Source organism: Populus euphratica, unplaced genomic scaffold, assembly GCF_000495115.2.
Source record: "Populus euphratica unplaced genomic scaffold, PopEup_1.0 scaffold4769.1, whole genome shotgun sequence".
Lineage (NCBI taxonomy): Eukaryota > Viridiplantae > Streptophyta > Magnoliopsida > Malpighiales > Salicaceae > Populus > Populus euphratica.
Window position 1 is genome coordinate 1 of NW_011504612.1, and position 2,682 is coordinate 2,682.

Sequence of the window (2,682 nt, forward strand, 5' to 3'; positions counted from 1 at the left end):
ACTAGAGAGGCCTAAAAATTTTGATTGAAAAAGTAATGATAGATAACAAAAACTAAATTGAACAAATATAGAAAATAAAGTATTGATTTTATTTGTTTTAAAAAAAATCGAAGAGGCCCTTATGACTTCATTAATGTAACAGAAAGAATTCTCAAAAAAAAAAAAGAAAAAAAAGAAACTAAGCAGAGTTTCCTGACACCTTAAATGAAATTTCAGCAAATGGAGCATATTTACTTGCCAACCAATGTGATACAATGATTTTTCAATATTTTCATTTTTTTGAATCATTGCATAATATGCAATCACACTAATATTCAACATAATTAATTAGTAGAAATAATTTACATTCTTTTATTGTTTTGTTTTTTTGTTGAACAATTTATGATATTTAATGACATTAAAAAAATAATATATATTATAATATAGCATAGATAATCAAGATTTTCCTCAATGATTTCTTCAGCCGGAAAATGGATTGCTTTCACTCCCCAATTGCATGCATTTTCAGCACTGTTCTATCGTGGTTCCATCATAACCAATAAACCTCTCGAGCACAAACCTATTTCTCAGAAGATCACTCATCTTCTTGCAACAAGGAGCATGTGAATAATTAAAATATAGATATCAAGAGTCTATGACACTTCAGATTCCAACAAAACTTTATCAGAAATCTCATTACATCTATACTTCTCTACAACTGCATAGATCCAGTTAAGAGTAAAAAGTTCCCAGCACACATCAAGAATACTACTGATGATTTTTTATAGAGGTAAGAAAGTTCAGGCTGCCCTCTCTTGTTGACAAAGCATCAAGTTTAAGTTTCACTGTTTCAATTTATATTATTGTAAGTCCAGCATTATAACAGACTTGGCTAACTTCTACTGATGAGGAACCTAGCCACCGCCTATCAAATAGCCCTGATAATGCAAGTTCAAGCACCTAAGGAACTGCATCATGCGGTTTTTCTCACAATATTTAAACTCCTTCCCAACTTGTATTGTCACAATAAAATCTTCCCAAATATTAAACCAAAATACCCTAACACTAACTTTCTCAATACTTGTATATCTGACTTCTAATTCTGAAACAATTTCATGTTCTTCCTTGGAGAAGTTGATCTCTCGCAGCCACAAATTTCATGCAATCTTACTACATCATCATAGGAGATATCTTTTCAAATTATTCTTTTGACAAGAAAATGAACAAACAAGAAAGCAAGCAAGGTCAAATCAAAGGAGCATTCAGTGACAGAAAAAACTAGCATTTACGAAACTAATAGTAAGAAACAAAATATTGCCTCATGGAATGGAAAATCAATATACATTTATACAATAGTCAAGCGAGGAGAATTAGCAAGAGAAGGTGATGAAATACGTACTGTGTAACGAGAAGTACATCAATAGTGGAAGGGTCAATCTCATCGAAGTAGGGCAAAGCAGCCATACCCGAATAAGCCGGATGAATTCCACAATCAAACTAACATTGGCATAATTCGACAACAAAAACATAAATTAATAAACAAAATACATTCACTGAATTTGATCCAGCGTAAACAAGAATTACCAATAGTAAATCAGTATAAAATGGCATAATTGAAAAACAACAAAATGCATGGGGGGAAGCAATACCAGTACAGTCTTGCCTTTAAATGACATGTAAACACAGGATCGACCCACTTCATTTCCAGCACCTAAAGGGGTTAGAGTTAGCTGATCCCCTCCTTCTCTTGTTACCGGTGCATCCCTTCTTTTTAGTGACTGCGATTGCCCTGTTGATGCCATTCTTGTGCTCTTCAGCTGCCCAAAAACCAAACTGTATTTATAGACGTCTATGTAGAAAAACTCCAATACAGATAAACCCGCTCAGCTTCTGATTTGTAATGATTATATAAAATAAATACAACTTACAAAAGTTGACGTAAAGCTTATAATGTTTATAGCGATTATGCTTCAAGGTCGAACTTTTTTAAATTATAAGGTGGAAATGGGAGTTCCGCTGCATCATAGACATCGTTTCAAGGGTTGAAGATTTAGTTGCGTTCTTTGCCAAAAAAGTGATTTTTACATTTTTATGTATTTATTTATTATAAAAAAAAGTTAAATGGATAGAAAATATTTTTTTAGTAAAAAAATTTAGCTTGATTTATTGAAAAATATTTTTTTTTTATTTTAGATAAAAATATTTTTTAGAAATTATGAAAAAAATTAAAAAAATTATATTATTTGTTAATTATAACAAATCTGATCCTCAAAATTTTAATTTATATATGTTTTGTTTGATTTTTTTAATTTTATCTTTTAAAATTTTATTTTTATACTAACTTTAATATTTATTTTTATAATTGTTATTTGCTTTTCTTATTATTTTTTTAATGAAATTTTTTACTTATCAAATTTAATCTCCATTCTTTTGATTGTTACTTATTTTATTTAAAATAATTTATAAAATTATAATTATAATTATTATTTTAACTTTATCATTTTTTTATTTTTTAAATTTGATCTCAATTATTTTATTTATTATTTATTTTATTTGAGATTATTTATAGAATTAAATTTTTTTGATTTCATTCTCATTCAACTTTTTAATTTGTAAAATTTATTTTTCATTATTTTAATAAACTTAGAAAAAAAAATATTAATAAATTATTTTTCCACTTATTTTTCATAATATAACCAAATA

General features: G+C 27.8%; 1 protein-coding gene across 2 annotated transcripts; it reads right to left on the reverse strand.

Annotated features, from left to right (window-relative positions):
- Positions 1 to 1,320: 1,320 nt before the first annotated feature.
- Positions 1,321 to 2,027, reverse strand: LOC105120102 (cleavage and polyadenylation specificity factor subunit 3-I-like). 2 transcript variants are annotated; one of them, XR_841256.1, is made up of 3 exons: positions 1,908 to 2,027; positions 1,629 to 1,796; positions 1,330 to 1,476 (listed from the first exon to the last, which is right to left on the reverse strand). XR_841256.1 is itself a non-coding variant. In XM_011018287.1 (2 exons), exons 1-2 carry the CDS (start codon positions 1,779 to 1,781, stop codon positions 1,336 to 1,338), a joined length of 294 nt encoding a protein of 97 aa, XP_011016589.1. In that variant the 5' UTR covers positions 1,782 to 1,835; the 3' UTR covers positions 1,321 to 1,335. The 2 variants fall into 2 exon arrangements, 1 of the variants encoding a protein (XP_011016589.1); XM_011018287.1 differs by lacking the exon at positions 1,908 to 2,027 and having other exon boundaries at positions 1,321 to 1,476; positions 1,629 to 1,835.
- Positions 2,028 to 2,682: the final 655 nt, after the last annotated feature.

Coding starts and splice junctions, on each gene's coding strand:
- LOC105120102 (XM_011018287.1), bottom strand. CDS start 1,781: ATGGCATCAACAGGGCAATCGCAGTCACTAAAAAGAAGGGATGCACCG. Junction 1,477..1,628: donor TTAAAGGCAAGACTGTACTG/GTATTGCTTCCC, acceptor TGCCAATGTTAG/TTTGATTGTGGAATTCATCC.